At 43.4% G+C, this 14,626-nt stretch overlaps 2 protein-coding genes and 1 non-coding gene across 4 annotated transcripts; 1 reads left to right on the forward strand and 2 right to left on the reverse strand.

The window, feature by feature from the left end:
* Window positions 1-756: 756 nt before the first annotated feature.
* Window positions 757-11,273, forward strand: ZSCAN26 (zinc finger and SCAN domain containing 26). Of its 2 annotated transcripts, none has more exons than XM_022562137.2 (4): window positions 757-1,078; window positions 6,001-6,486; window positions 6,796-6,913; window positions 10,355-11,273. In XM_022562137.2, the coding sequence occupies exons 2-4, from the start codon at window positions 6,067-6,069 to the stop codon at window positions 11,254-11,256; spliced, it is 1,440 nt and encodes a 479-aa protein (XP_022417845.1). In that variant the 5' UTR covers window positions 757-1,078; window positions 6,001-6,066; the 3' UTR covers window positions 11,257-11,273. The 2 variants fall into 2 exon arrangements, with proteins under 2 accessions (XP_022417845.1, XP_089774603.1); XM_089918477.1 differs by lacking the exon at window positions 757-1,078 and adding an exon at window positions 4,763-5,071.
* Window positions 1,668-4,644, reverse strand: LOC111168486 (protein BEX3-like). The gene is made up of 2 exons (XM_089919854.1): window positions 4,564-4,644; window positions 1,668-4,165 (listed from the first exon to the last, which is right to left on the reverse strand). The coding sequence occupies exons 1-2, from the start codon at window positions 4,642-4,644 to the stop codon at window positions 3,839-3,841; spliced, it is 408 nt and encodes a 135-aa protein (XP_089775980.1). The 3' UTR covers window positions 1,668-3,838.
* On the reverse strand, window positions 3,053-3,114 carry LOC115802032 (U7 small nuclear RNA). Its single transcript, XR_004022394.1, has one exon. It is a non-coding gene; the product is annotated as a U7 small nuclear RNA (small nuclear RNA).
* Window positions 11,274-14,626: the final 3,353 nt, after the last annotated feature.

Raw genomic sequence — 14,626 nt, forward strand, 5'->3', positions numbered from 1 at the left:
GGAATATTTGTTTTCTTTTGCAGAATTTATTTTTGTAGTGATATATGATCCCCTGCACCACCCCCTCACCCCCATACATTGCAGAGAATAATCGTTGATTATTCTCTCCCATAGTAATAGACAGACTGTAACTGAGCAGGACCCTATGGGGCCTCCCCAGGACAGACACCTCCCCCATATCCTCTGCTGTGGCTCCTCTCTGAAGTATAGATACATAGATAATAGTACCTGATGCATTCTTCCTGAGTTGTTTTACAGATGCTAAAATTACCACCAAATGGAAGAAATTAACTACTTGATGATCATGAGCCCCCAGACCTACAGGCTCCTAAGAACTGATAATGTTAACCACCCTGTTACCGCAACACCAACCAATCAGAGAAGTGTGCAGGAGCTTGACCACCGTCACCTGGCTTTTAAAAAAATGCATTGCTGAAAACCTTTGGGGAGTTGGGGGTGTTTTGAGCACGGACCACGCGTTCTCCTTGCTTGGTCCTGCAATAAACCTTTCTCTGTTCCAGACTCCGACGTTTTGGTTGGTTTGGCCTCACTGTTCGTCCAGCTCACGAACTTGCGTTTTGTAACAATTCTGAATTTTTTATTACCTTAAACCCTTCAATACAAATATACGTTCATTGTTCAATTTAATCTTCAAAATACTTCGACATTTATTTTTTCCACTGTATTTGATGACTTTTTAAATTGGGAAGACATGGTAATATATGTGTCCGTGTTTTAATTACGTGAGTAAGCAAAGTGGAACGCCAGCTGTTTGTGCTAACAGTAAAGTGAGCTGGCCCGTTTTTTACATGAATAAAATAAATTTCGGCTTAAAAAATGAAAAAACAGTAAGCGCACAACGGGACGCCCCTCTCAGCCTCGGGGCTTAGAGAACGTTCAGCCAACCGTTGGGAGCTTGGCCGCCTCCTGCGAGGCGGGAGCAGAAGGCCATCGAGCCGCGGTCCTCCGGCAGTCCTAGAGCGACGCTAAAGTGAACCGCGGAGCGAGAGCCGGAGATCAGCAAAGAGCTAAGACGGGACTTGACAGCGTTTGGCCCTTCCTGCCGGTCGTTGGATTGGTGAGTGGTGACTGTGCCACAGCTTGGGGAGGAACTGCAGCCCGTGGGCTGGGGATTAACTGATTCCCTGAGGGTGGAAGTGCAGGGACGCCTTACCCGACAGAGAGGCCGTGTGGACTTGGGGCGGGGGCGGGCGAGAGGTGTCAATCCTGGGCCCTAGGAGGGGAATGATGCTGTGGATCTAGTTATTGGGGCACAACCTGCTGCTGCATATTTTTCATCCACTGAGCTCAATTTTAAATACCTATTAAAGGTAAACCTTGGTAACATTTGAGCAGAAACCTGAGGGAGGTTAAAAGATTGTGTGGCCTTTGGGGGTACGAATTTTCTAAGCGGGGGGAACAGCAAGTGCAAAGGCCCTAAAGCGGGAGCTTGTTTAACATGTTCGAGGAATAGCAGGGAGACCAGAGTGGTTGGAGCGCAGTGAACAAGGGGGAAGTGTGTAGAAGATGACACCAGAAAGATTGGGGGGTGGGAGGAGGCCTGTAGAAAAAGTGGGCATTGTATTGTGTAAGGAATTTGGTCATTTCTTGGCGTGAAGAGTTGTCGGAAAATTTTAAGCAAAGGAAAAACAGCTGACATGCTTTAAAGCATCTACAGCTGGGAACTCATGATGAGAACAGACTGTAGGAAGGCAGGAAAAAAGCCGGTCCCAGTTTGAAGGCTGTCAGGCAGGGAGAGTCCTCTCTTACTTGGGGAAAGTCAGCCTTTTTTTTTTTTTTTTTTTCTATTCTGGCCTTCAGCTGATTGGATGAAGCCCACTCACATTAATGAGAGCGATCTGCTTTACTCAGTCGACTGATTTAAATGTTAATCTCATCCAAAAACGCCTTTACAGAAACACGAGAGTAATGTTTGGCCAAATATCTGGGTACTCGGTGGCCCAGTCAAGTTGTCACATAAAATTAACCATTTTTATTTTCTGTCTAAGAATCATTACTTTCGCAGACTTTTTTTTTCAGTTTCATTAAGAGTTCCATTGCCCCTTGAACAATGCCGGGGTTAAGGGCTCCTACCCCCAGTGCAGTCGAAAATCTGAGTATAACTTTACAGTCAGTCCTCTGTATTCACAAGGCCGCATCGCAGATTCAGCCAACTGCAGATTCAACCTATTTATTGAAAAAAAAAAAATCCATGTATCAGTATAAGTGGACCTGCGCAGTTCAAACTTGTGTTGTTCAAGGGTCAACTGCAGCAGGATTGGCTTTTTGAATTATAAGTCCATTTTTGACAGAAAAATATCAGCTGGGAGTGCTACTCTAATACACATCCAGGAATATATAACAGCTGGGTGATATTTTTCAGCTAGCTGTTATATATTTGGAATTTGGAACCTAACTGGCCGCAGCCACTAACTGAGCCTCACGCATATTGGTTCAGAAGTGTGTGCCAGCAATTGGCAGACACTAGTCACTGATTTCTAGAGTCACTCAAGAGTTGTCAAAATCAAGAATGCTCACTCTACACATACCAAGAGCCTGTTTCAAAGGACGATGGTGGAATTCTCTGAGTTCAGTTTTGACATGTTGGGTTTGAAAGGCTTTTGTAAGGTATCCAGAAACCAGATAGCCAGAAGGAAATATAGATCTGGCACTCTTGAGGTATCTGGGCTGAAAAATAAGGAAGTCATCAGCATAAAGATAGTAATTGAACTTACAGACATACCTGTCCTCTACATTACCCCCTCCTATCTTATGTCCTATTTCTCTCCTTCCTTTCAATGTCCTATTTTTTGAAAGTAATTTTTGCTTACTCTTGCCGTTTTCTCATTCTGCTGGGGCAAGGTGACTGTCCTCCCTATCCCATGACCAGAATTGCCTTCACAGAGGTCACAATGACCTCTTTGTTTTTTAATTAAGTGCATATGTCAGTTCGTAGGTGAACGCACCTTCCTATAACATTTCACTCTCGAACACTGCCTCTTTATAATTCCAGTTATAAATCAGTCAGTTGCTATTCTTTTTCTGGGTGTGGGGGGATGTTCCAGTGCGGACCAGAAAACCTGCTAAACAAATTCTAAAAGAGCTGTACCACTATTTAGTTACTGTTCTTTACAATTATTATCTCATTTACCTCAAAACATCTCTGTGAATTAGATATTACCTTCATTTTACAAATGAGTAAACAAACTCATTTTGTAGCTAGCTCTGTAAGTGACAGAGCTAGACTAGAACCCAGGCCTGTCTGAGGCCCAGGCTCTTTCCATCACTCCACACTTACAGAAACAGATCCCCTTGGCCTTCTAGATACTACTATCCTTGTTTTCCTACCTCTGCAGTTGTTCCTTCTTACTTCTCTTCCTTACATGTAGGTGTTTCCCAGGGTTCCAGCCCACTTAGCCTTTTCCCAGCCGTAACTAACAACTACCCTGAACATGTGAGGTTTTCCAACAGTTCTGTGCTCAGACTTTTCTGTCTGAAAAACCCTTTCCCGATTTTCTTGCCTAACTTTCACTTGTCTTGTAAGAGTCAGAAGGACTCACCTCCAGAAAACCTTTTCTTTCTTTTTTTTTGCTATTTAATTGCTTTATTAGCTTTACATTTTCCCATGCAAATGGGTGAAACTCTACTGTTGACAGAAACTTAGATTGGGTGCCCAGGCAACCTCCAGTGAGAAGCTGGTAACACAGAACCCACCTGACACATGGAAATTACATAAGGTTCACAGCAAACGGATCAGTAAAGGCATATCAGGAAAATGTAAGGAAAAGGAGAATGAAAATGGGAATCACAGTATTAATCTCGTGGAAAATGGCAGGAGTCAAGGCATAAGGCAAAATTCATCATGATGGTCATGGTGATTAGAGAGCTCCCCCATAAGGATACGCAGACAGTTCCTCAACTGCAGCTCCCTAAGTTTTCTCCTGATTTCTCTCATCTCCTCCATGAACATTTCCATATCATCTCCATCTCCACCCATCCCATCGTTGACCTGCCTCTTGGGTATGGCCCATGGGAAATTAGGGGCAAGTCGGCGAGCCTGTCCCTGTCTATTATTTCCTGCTGGCTGGTGGCCTTCGCCCCCTCCCAAAGGGCGGTCTTGCTCTGCATTCTGCACAGGCTGCTCCACTTCTCCGTTTTCCTGAACCTATCCTCGCTGCCTCCTGCTCTTGATTCTTGCCATGAGTGCGCCTCCTAGACGCTTAGTCCCGCAGACCTGCAAGGGGCCGGGGTGGGGGCAGGGGGCTTCAGAAAGCCTTTTCTGACCTGCTATTTCACTTGAGATTTCTTACGGAGCAGAGAGCTGTAAAGGCCAAGGAGTTCTTTTATCTCTGTGTCTCAGCAACTAAGAGAGTCTGGCACATTGTAGACAATCTGTAAATGAGATGAGTTATGAATATCCGTATATTCTTTTAGTTAATTCTGAAACTGCTTTAATTAATGAACCTACAAGCAGTTTTACTCATTTTGTGTCTTTTTTCTCCTCTCAACATTTGGAGAATTTTCAAATCTACCGAAAATTTGAAAGAGTAGTACAATTAATACAATATACCCCTCATATAGCAGCAGCTGTGAACTTCCTGCTACATTTGTGTTCTCTCTCTCTCTCCACACGCCGCCCCCCATAATCCCCCCTCCCCAAAACATTTGAAAATAAGTTTTAGTACCATCTCCTGAGAATAAGGATATTCTCTTACGTGACCACCTGAGAAAACTCTTAAGATCTACACACTTTTTCTGTAAAGGGCCAGATAGTAAATGTTTTGAGCTTTGCAGGTGATACGATCTCTATGGCAACTACAGTTGACCCTTGAACAGAAGGGTTTGAACTGCATGGGTCCACTTATGTGCGGATTTTTTCAATAAATATATCAATAGTATCAATACCTGTGTTTTCATTTTACAGATCTTTAAGTGTGGGGAATTGTGTTTGATTAGAGATCACAATATGTGGAGTCAAAAGAACTAGAGTTTGAATCCTGATCCTATCCAAGCTGTTTCAGCTTCCTACCCTTGGTCATCTACCAGTTCCTTTGTGTTTGAGGCAGAAATAGTAAGTAGTATACGGATTTTTGACTACACAGGGGTCAGTGCGCCATTGTTCAGGTACTCAGTCCTGCAGTGTATTGTGAAAGCAGATGTAAACACTATCTAAACAAATGGGTTTGGCTGTATTCCAGTAAAGTTTTATGTACAAAAACAGCCTTTGGGCCCTATTTGGTCTGCTGGGCCATAGTTTGCATATATATATATATATATATATATATATAATTCATATTCAGATTTCTGAATTCTTCAAAACATATTTGTATCTTTTTTTTAACTTAAGAGCAAATTTCACACATTGCATTTTGCTGTATCTCTTTAATCTAGAAAAATACCTTCCCCACACCTTCTTTTTATTTTCACGATATTGATTGTTTGGAAGAGTACATGCCTATTGTAGAGAAGCTGCATTCTGGACATTCTGGATTTATCTGAAAGTTTCCTCATTGTTAGATTCATGTTAAACACTTTTAGTAAAAATGCTACCTAAGTGATAAGGCACAAGCTCAGTTGTCTTGCTGTTGGTGTTAATAGGTTTCATTTGATTAAGTTTGTGACTGCCAGATAGCTCCATTCTTCCCCTTGTAATTCATAAGCAATCAGTGTGGTGATTCTCTGAGACTATGAGCTTGTCCTTTCCCCCTACTCCTTTCACCCAATGATTTCACCCATTTGTGGTCCTTGATTGAAACAGTTATTTCCTCAAGGGCTACAAAATGGTGATTTTTTCAAATCTGTTGTTCCTGCTATGTTAGCTGGCAGTCTTCTGTAAAACAGAGTCTTCTCATTTTGTATGGTTGTTTCAGAGAGAAAAAAAAAAGGATAGTAATTATTGGAAATGTATAAACCCAACAAAGGGGTGTTGCTATTGTTGTTATTATCATTACTACTACTATACTATTACTGTTTCTGTGATTCTTGTTATTACATTTTCAGGGGTATCCCTGAGGAGGCAGTCAAAAGAAAGTTCTCCAGAACAGAGAGAGCAGTCTGAAGCTGGGGATGGCAACAGCATTGGTAACCACTCCTTCCCCGGCTCCTCTGAATCTGAAGAAGGAGGGACTTCACTTAGTGAAGGAGGATCACCGCTCTCCTCGGGAACAGGGGGCCAAGCTGCAAGGAAACGGCGCAGGCCTCGGGCAGGAGCCACTGTGCAACCAGTTCAGGCAGTTGCGCTATGAAGAGACCACAGGACCTCGAGAAGCGCTGAGCCGGCTCCGGGAGCTCTGCCGACAGTGGCTGCGGCCCGACGCCCACACCAAGGAGCAGATCCTGGAGCTGCTGGTGCTGGAGCAGCTCCTGACCATCCTGCCTGAGGAGCTGCAGGCCCGGGTGCGGGAGCATCACCCAGAGAGTGGGGAAGATGTGGTTGTTGTACTGGAGGATTTGCAGCCAGAACTGAGAGGAACAGAACAACAGGTGGTAAGGGTCAGATGTGCTCTTTTGTAGGAAAGCAGGAATTGAGACCTCTGGCCAGAGTGGTGGCCATGAGCTCACCAGTGGGAGAATCGCTAAGCTTTGGTTCAGTTTCTTTTCAGTCTGGCTGTTCATTGCTGAAGGTCTTACCTCAGCCTTACCTGTCTCTGGTGGGAGGAAACTGAATGTGCTCCAGCTTCTCCAGCCTCTTTTCTTTGCCCTTCTGTGGTTTCTCTTCGCTCTCTTTTCTAACATAGAAGTGTTTTTCTGAACAGCAGTTTCCTCCTAAACCCACGTGTACCTAATCATCCCTAGGACCCAAACCAGGCAAAGAAACAGAAAATGCTTGTGGAGGAGACGGCCCCTCTGAAAGCAGTGCTGAAGCAGCAGGTCCAGCCTGAGGGTGAAATTCCCAAGCCCAAGAGACAGAAGGGTAAGAAGTAGACTGCATCTTCCTGCATGTGAGATGTGGTGGGCTTCATGGTCCCCCCCGCACCCGAGGCCCTGCTCAGCACACTTGGCATTTTGCGTCTTGTTCTTGTTTTGAGTCAGGTTTACTGAGGTGTAAATTACATGCAGTAAAATTCACTCTTTGTAAGTGTACAGGCCAATGACTTTTCACAAACGTGAAATAATTGTACTTGTCTAATGATCACCACAATCAAGATATAAAAGTTTCCATCACCCCAGACATTTCCTTTTCCCCTAATCCTTGTTTCTGTTTTTGGATGTTTCTAGTTTGGGTGTTTTTTTTTGTTGTTTTGTTTTGTTTTTTTGTGGTACGTGGGCCTCTCACTGTTGTGGCCTCTCCTGTTGCTGGAGCACAGGCTCCGGACACGCAGGCTCAGCGGCCATAGCTCACGGGCCCAGCCGCTCCGCAGCATGTGGGAACTTCCCGGACCAGGGCACGAACCCGTGTCCCCTGCATCGGCAGGCGGACTCTCAACCGCTGCGCCACCAGGGAAGCCCTGGGGGTTTTTTTTGTTCAGTTAAAACAATGTTTCTCCTGTGTAGACGTTCACCTTCCTCTTCTCCCCATTACTGTAGGGGTGAATTAAAAAAGGAGTGCTAGTTTCTTACCCAAGGCAAAGAATTCCAGCCACATGATTCATTACTCATTTTTTCTTATCACATTCAAATTATTGTAAACGACTACTGTCTTTTACTTCTAAATGTTACCTGAATTATTTTATTTTGCTCTACCATATTTTCTTTGACTCTGAATTTCTCTTTCTAATTTCTATCCCTTTCATTTTCTCCCCTTTCCAGTCTGATACAAGCCCTGCTTCTCTTTTTGTTTTACTGTCTGTCATTTTAGTGCTTCCACTGAAGTTAAATTACCTCCTGTTCATTCTCTGTCATTTAAACACATTCATTAATGTTGCTCTCCTCATTAAAGCCCTTCAGTGAGCTAAGTAGTGTTATTCTTTCAATTTTTTTTGATGTTTGAAAAATTCCATAATAAAAAGTAAAACATAAAAACCAACCCACCACCTTCAGTGACTCCCAATAATAGCCTTTAACAAAGGCCTCACACGGCATGTTCTGGCGTTTGCAGACCTTGCAGCCCCATGTCCACTAACATCACCAGCTTGCTCCGATTTGCTTGAGACTTTTAGCTCCAGCTGTTGCATGTGCTGGGAAACCCCTCAGTCCCAGACACATTGGGCTAATTAATCGCCCTTTGTCCCACCTGATCACACTGTGTGTTCCCCTCATGTTGAGTTGCATTCCATTTCCCATTTGCTCCTCTTCTGTCTGGAATACTTTTTCCTCACTCTCCCTGGCTAATTCCTCCTCATCCTTCAGGACCTAGCTTAGATATCACTTTCTTTGTCCTTCCCTAATTTTTCCAAGTCTGGATCAGTTTCCCCACCTCTGCTGCTAGAGCTCCAAGTTTTCTCCTACCACGGAACTGATCGTATTATATTAGAGTTGCTCGTTTACTTCTCTTTTTCTCCCACCAGACCAGAAGGGCATGGGCTTTGTTTTGTTTCCTGAGTCTGCTACTGTCCCTGGACTAAAGTAGACCTTCAGTAAATGTCTATTTGATGAATGGCTGATTTCAATTCTAAAGGCTCCTTTTACCTACTACCTACTCCCCCTGCTCAATTTCTGAGTCTGCTTCAAAAGTCCTCTTCTTCTGGAAGCTTTCTGAGTAAAGTCACTGAAAGAGAGAGGCCTACCTTTTTTAAACAGCCTTGCAGAAATGAAGTTATGCCGTGTAATCAGTGATGGGTGTTTAAGTATGAAAAGTAGATTTAGCAATAGTAGATTCTTGAAACTGTTCCTTACCCTCTAGATCTGTTGAAAATGTTATTTTATATTCTTCTTTTATTTATTTACTTTTGGCTGCGTTGGGTCTTCGTTGCTGCATGCGGGCTTTCTCTAGTTGTGGCGAGTGGGGGCTACTCTTCGTTACGGTGCACGGGTTTCTCATCGCAGTGGCTTCTCTTGTTGCGGAGCACGGGCTCTAGGTGCGCGGGCTTCAGTAGTTGTGGCGGGCAGGCTCAGTAGTTGTGGCTCGTGGGCTCTAGAGCGCAGGCTCAGTAGTTGTGGTGCACGGGCTTAGTTGCTCCATGGCATGTGGGATTTTCCCGGACCAGGGCTTGAACCCGTGTCCCCTGCGTTGGCAGGCGGATTCTTAACCACTGCACCACTAGGGAAGCCCCATTATTTTATATTCAAGTTCAGGTTGTTTTTCAGTTTTGGAGGCCCCTGCCTCCCCTTTTAGCTGTGTATGTCATTATAAAATCACTGGAAAAGAACCTCTCTTGTTCTCATCCCTTAACTCTCACTCCCTCCCCCATGGAGCCTACTTCATCCTCTTGCAAAAGGCCTTTACACATAGTACATGTTTTTAATCTTCCCTCTCCCACATGTGCTTTTACTTTCCCTGATGTCTCCTTCCCACACCCTTCACTTTCTCATCTACTCTCACTCATTAAATGATCTGCTGCCTTTATCTTGCTTACACAGGGTAACCCTCATTTGCTTGTTATGAGTGCTGCTTAGATGCTCCCTCTTCTATTTTCTCCATCCATCTCCCCTTTTACTCTCTCATTCTGACTTTGCATCCCCTTTCAGGCTCCTGGACTTAAAAGACTTATCCTATCTACTGTTCCCTCTCACCCTCTTCCCTGTGTGTCTGAGCTAAGGTTTTATTCAGCACACATTGTTATAATTTGCTTATATGTCTTATGTTCCAGACATATAAGCAAATTATTACAGCACTGAGATATAATAGCTCCATTGAACCACACAGGAAAGCAGTTACTGCCATCCAGGGAGATCAGGAAAGGCTAAGACATTTTTGTGGACTTCATGTTACCCTCAAGGCCTTGTGGCCCAGTGTTTTTGATTTATTGGTGAGGAGACTGAGCCCAGAGGAATTACCTAAGATTACACAGTTAATCATGATAAAATTGGCACCACGTCTGCATGTCTTCATTTCCAGTTTATTTCTTCATTTCTGGCGCTAGCCCTTTCTTATTGGCCCCAGGGTACTCAGTTGACCTAGCTTTCTAATTTTCCACATGAGGCCATTATCAAGAACATAGACAGCCATGCCCTTTATGACAGTTTGCTTGCTTGCTAACTTCTGTTTGTGTGTATGTATGTATAGATGTGCGTATCACATGATAAACCTCAAACCATTTAAAATAAGTTGCCTCTCACCATAATCCCCCAAAGGCAGCCACTGTTAAACAGTTTCTTATGTATCATTCCATGTATGTTCTATGCAAACACCAGCACCCACAACATTTCCACTTTGCACACATGGCTTGATTCAATTTTTTTTCCTCCTAATTGTAGATTCCTTTCCCTAAGCACCAAAAAACAAGTAACTGGTGGTATATATTTAATGTTTCAGGTGAGGAGACAAGGATTGAGAATGGGAAGCTGGTTGTAGAGACAGACTCCTGTGGAGGAGTGGAATCATCTGGGAAAATATCTGAACCCAAAGAGGCTTATTATGAGGACTCTAACTTGGATAGGCAGCAGGCCAAGGCCAAGGAGAAGACTGACTATAAATGCTCAGAATGTGGGGAGGGGTTCATCCAGCACTCAGACCTGATTAAGCATGAAGGTTCACACAGGGGAGAAAAGCTCTGTGAATCTGAAGTGTGTCAGAGTTCTAGTCTTACTGGACATCAGAAAATCCACTCTAGAGAGAAGGGTCATCAGTGTCATGAGTGTGGGAAAACCTTTCAGAGAAGTTCACACCTTGTCAGACATCAGAAAATCCATCTTGGCGAGAAGCCTTATCAGTGCAAGGAGTGTGGAAAAGTCTTTAGCCAGAATGCAGGCCTTTTGGAACATCTCAGAATCCATACTGGAGAGAAACCTTACCTGTGTATCCACTGTGGAAAGAACTTTCGGCGCAGCTCTCACCTTAATCGACACCAGAGAATTCACAGTCAGGAGGAGCCCTGTGAGTGCAAGGAGTGTGGGAAAACCTTTAGTCAGGCCCTACTCCTCACCCACTGTCAGAGAATCCACAGCCACTCCAAAAGCCATCAGTGTAACGAGTGTGGGAAAGCCTTCAGTTTGACCTCAGACCTTATTCGACACCACAGGATTCACACTGGAGAAAAACCTTTCAAGTGTACCATATGCCAGAAAGCCTTCCGACTAAACTCACACCTTACTCAGCACGTGAGAATCCACAACGAGGAAAAACCGTACGAGTGTAATGAATGTGGAGAAGCCTTCAGACAGAGGTCAGGTCTTTTTCAACATCAGAGATATCACCACAAAGACAAACTGGCTTGATGAGGTGTCCTTTCCTTACGGACCATCAGAGACAGTACATTAACAAGCAAGCCGGCACTTTAGGAAAGGCACTCTAGCCAACTCTGGCAGAGAACTCTTGGGGACCAAGTTGGAGGCTATCTGCCTCCTCTCTCTTTCCTTCGTTTTCCTTGTTGTCAGCTTTGGGCCACAGTAATTTGACCCTAGACCCTGGGGGATCAAAGGTAAATAGCATTCTTTACTGCAGGACTTCTCAGAGCCTTTAGCATGCTAAATGCATAGCTATGCATCTCCAAGTAGTAGAGAGCCTCATGATTGAGTGAGGGCTTTAAGTCAGCAATGAATCAAGTGTCCACAGATTTACAGGCTTAATCGGAAAAAGAGCAGGTTGATATTTTTGCATATGCTACAGCAACAGACTCCTATACAATAAAACCAATGATGTTTGGAAATATATCACACTCAAAGGTATCTTAAAGCACAGGTTAATGCTAAACATTTTCGCCCACTGGTTTTATTACCCTGCCTGCCCCTAGCATTATCCTCTCCTTCCCTACCCCCAATCAGCATTTTGGAAAGCAAAGATGATCTAATTTTACCATTTCGCAGCCCCATCCCTGCCATAATACCTCATTGATTCAAGTTAGAGAGTAAGGTTTTATTTAGACTATGGAAGAGATTTCATAAGCCATTTGAATGAACTGGGCTGAATTAATCCAAGTAGCAACTGTCTTACTTCATAACTCCAGTGTCAGTATAGTGGCTGCTGCATAGAAACTTCAAAGAATGGGGAAAGAAATTGGACTTTTTTCCTTTAATACTGAGGACAGAATTTTAAAATCCTGCTTGTTCTGGAATTTTGAAAGTCAAATCAGAAAAACAGCTTGGAAGAGATCATGATCTTCATGTTGTAAATGCCAAAATGTCATGGTAATGATGAAGAATATTAAGCTTAGGGAAGTCCACTTCTGAATATATCACCAGGATGATAAACATAACTTGCTGATTGGTGGTAGCTGCTTGGGGTACTTCTCACTCTGTCACGTGAGTGGGAAGACTGGTGAGTCCTCATGTTTTGCTGAGGTTTTTGTTCAGCTGAGTATAGTTTAAAAACAACAAAAAAAAGTGGGAATGATGTAATAAAAGTTTGTTTTGCTCTTAAGTAGAAAAGGCCAGAGACAGCAGTCCAGCACTGGTAAGGTGGTTTCATGACATCACTAGGGAACCCAGCTTCTGCCTTTCATGCCATCATTCCTTAAGGTCATCATCCTTGATGGCTGCTGAAGCTCCAGCCATCACATGCAAAATGTGGACAAAAGGCAGAAGGACAAAAGAGACTCCTCCTGGTCAGTCAGCTCCCTTTAAGCAGCCTTCCTGTAAATCACTTCAGCGGTTGTATCATAGGCCAAATCTTAGAAAAGGGAAGCTGGAAAGTGTGTCTTATTCTGGGTTGCAGAATGCCCAGCTGAAAATCAGTCTTCTGTCACTAAGAGTAAAGGGGAGAGTGAAGGCTGAAATAGGCACTTGGGCGCCTTTTATATAGATACAGATATATTTTTTATTATTATTTTTGGCTGCGTGGGGTCTTCCATTGCTGTGCGCGGGCTTTCTCTAGTTGAGGAGAGGGGGCTACTCTTTGTTGTGGTGGTGAGCTTCTCATTGTGGTGGCTTCTCTTGCTGCGGAACATGGGCTCTAGGCGTGCGCATAGTTGCTCCACGGCATGTGGGATCTTCCTGGACCAGGGATCAAACCAGGGTCCCCTGCATTGACAGGCAGATTCTTAACCACTGCGCCACCGGGGAGGTGCCTGGCACTTAGGAGTCTTTGGCCCACTTCCCACTCGGATCTGAGTGGATGCAAGCTGAGCAGAGCAACAGTTAATACCATTATCTGGAGGAGGACCAAATCAGCAGGAGAAGCAGCTGTAATTTTTTGAGATATTAAAGAATTTCATGGAAAGTCAGTCATGTTCCATTGTTAGGAAACCATAAAGGTATGTGTCTTTATTCTGCCTTTATGAGTAAAATTAAGTTGATAACAGGGATTTTTCCAAGAGTTTTAAGGGGTGTGCTGAGGTTTGTACCTAAACATTTAGCTCCATGTCGTAGTTTAAATCTATTTGATTCTGTTCAGTTTAAGGAAAGAACATGGAATATCTTTATTATTCTCATTAAAAAGCAAAGATAATTAAAAGATTCAAAGTATGAACAATTGATATATACCTTAAATATATGGAAAATTTATTCTGGCTTTCTCTTTTCATGATGATTCCACAGTATAGGTATTATAAGCATTCTAAGTTCATTGACACTTTAACCTAATTCTTCCTTACAGTTCCACGGAAATGGTGTTCTCATCTGTACCCTGGGGCAGATCCATAACCACCTGGGCAAAAGTTTGGATACAGATATATTTAAATAACGTGTTTTCCTTATTTATTCCTGAAAACTATAGAAACATTGAACAAAGGGCAAATGTTATAACAGATCTTGACTGGGGTTTTGCTTGCAATTTAAGACATCCTAGACACCCTAAAAGGCAGTTAAAAATCTTTTCAGAGAGCAGAAGTCCAGGAAGACTAACTGTATTGCAGCAGTATCTTCTACTCGTCAGCCATTTCTGTTTGGGTCTGCTTTTTTTTTTTTTTTTAAATTAATTAATTACTTATTGGCTGCGTTGGTGTTCGTTGCTGCGCGTGGGCTTTCTCTAGTTGTGGCGAGCGGGGGCTACTCTTCGTTGCCCTTGCGGTGTGCGGGCTTCTCATTGCGGTGGCTTCTCTGGTTGCGGAGCATGGGCTCTAGGCACATGGGCTTCAGTAGTTGTGGCATGTGGTCTCAGTAGTTGTGGCTCACAGGCTCTAGAGCGCAGGCTGAGCAGTTGTGGAGCACGGGCTTAGTTGCTCCGCGGCATGTGGGATCTTCCGGGTCCCCTGCATTGGCAGGCAGATTCTTAACCACTGCGCCACCAGGGAAGTCCCTGGGTCTGCTTTTTAAAGAGTTTTTAAAGAATAGGTTTACTGTCAAAATTGAAAGTCTTTTCACATGTTAATTGGTTGGTAAGTAACATGTTAATTCTGATTTTGAACCGCCATGTTCACCTTGGCTGAATTATTCTATTAGATTCTCCTTTTACTCTTAAACAGCAGTGCCCTTAAAAATTAAATAAGGGAGCTGTATATCAAAATTTAAATGCACATGCCCTTTGACAAATTTCAGTGTGTAGTATTTACCCTAGAAATATACTCATAAAACCATGTAAAGATATTCAGTGGTGTTCTCTACTTAACAAAGAAAAAATATAGTAGGAATAGTTAAGTAAATTAACCCATACAATGGAATACTAATTAGCTGTTAAAAGATAAAGTGGTATGGAAAGATCTCCAAGCTTTCT

The sequence above is a fragment of the Delphinapterus leucas genome, chromosome 10 (genome assembly GCF_059928025.1).
Source record: "Delphinapterus leucas isolate spDelLeu-1000000601 "Yukka" chromosome 10, BTC_Dleu_Yukka2, whole genome shotgun sequence".
NCBI classification, from domain to species: Eukaryota; Metazoa; Chordata; class Mammalia; order Artiodactyla; family Monodontidae; genus Delphinapterus; species Delphinapterus leucas.

Coding starts and splice junctions, on each gene's coding strand:
- LOC111168486 (XM_089919854.1), bottom strand. CDS start 4,644: ATGGGGGGCGGCGTGTGGAGAGAGAGAGAGAACACAAATGTAGCAGGA. Junction 4,166..4,563: donor TGCTATATGAGGGGTATATT/GTATTAATTGTA, acceptor CAGCGAGGATAG/GTTCAGGAAAACGGAGAAGT.
- ZSCAN26 (XM_022562137.2), top strand. CDS start 6,067: ATGGCAACAGCATTGGTAACCACTCCTTCCCCGGCTCCTCTGAATCTG. Junction 6,487..6,795: donor GAGGAACAGAACAACAGGTG/GTAAGGGTCAGA, acceptor AATCATCCCTAG/GACCCAAACCAGGCAAAGAA. Junction 6,914..10,354: donor CAAGCCCAAGAGACAGAAGG/GTAAGAAGTAGA, acceptor TTAATGTTTCAG/GTGAGGAGACAAGGATTGAG.